Source organism: Papilio xuthus, unplaced genomic scaffold (genome assembly GCF_000836235.2).
Source record: "Papilio xuthus unplaced genomic scaffold, Pxut_1.1 DF828243.1, whole genome shotgun sequence".
NCBI lineage: Eukaryota > Metazoa > Arthropoda > Insecta > Lepidoptera > Papilionidae > Papilio > Papilio xuthus.
In genome coordinates this window covers 1-737 of record NW_013530406.1, presented here as the reverse complement: position 1 = coordinate 737, position 737 = coordinate 1, and the positions used below count along the sequence as shown (strand labels likewise).

At 58.3% G+C, this 737-nt stretch overlaps 1 protein-coding gene across 1 annotated transcript; it reads left to right on the top strand.

Annotated features, from left to right (window-relative positions):
- Positions 1 to 94: 94 nt before the first annotated feature.
- On the top strand, positions 95 to 709 carry LOC106113547 (uncharacterized; the record flags this gene model as incomplete). The annotated part of the gene is made up of 1 exon (XM_013306376.1): positions 95 to 709. A coding segment is annotated over one exon (615 nt), but the record flags the coding sequence as incomplete, so codon positions are not given.
- Between the last annotated feature and the right edge of the window lie 28 nt (positions 710 to 737).

Here is a 737-nt window from a genome sequence, read left to right as displayed (position 1 = left end):
CTGCACCGCCGCCGCAGAGATTAAAAGTGCCTCGAAGCTCTGCGGTTGTCGTGACGCTTACCGAAGCGGCAATTAATAAGGGGCTGACATACAGCGGCGTCCTTAAGGAGGCGAAATCAAAACTGGATTTAAAGGAGACAATTGGCGTTGAAGCAGTACAATTTCGTCGGGCGGTCACCGGGGCTACTATTATTCGCATCCCCGGTGCCACCAGCGCTTCGAAGGCTGATGTCCTGGCGCAGAAGCTCCAAGAGCTCTACCGGGACAACGACATCAAGGTCACCAGACCGGAAAAGTTAGTTGACGTCAAAATTGAAGGTCTGGACGACTCAACTACACCGGACGAGGTCAAAGAGGCCATTCTGAAAAAAGGGGCATGCACCGGAGACCAGGTCCGAACCGGCCGACTCCGCCAGAACAGATCGGGGCTGTTCGACATCTGGGCCCAGGTTCCTGTTGCAGCAGCGAAGAAGCTGACGACGGGCCGCTTCTTGGTGGGCTGGGTGGCTGCTAAAGTCACCGTTGGCAGACCCAGGGAGTTACGTTGCTACCGCTGCCTGCAACAGGGCCATGTGGCGAGCCGCTGCGACGCGGAGGACCGTAGCCGGCTCTGCTACAAATGCGGACAGGAGGGCCACAAAGCCGCGTCTTGCCCGTCGCAACCAAATTGCGTCTTGTGTACGGCGGCGGGCAAGGATGCCAAACACCGGCTGGGGAGTCTTAAATGCTCGGCGCCC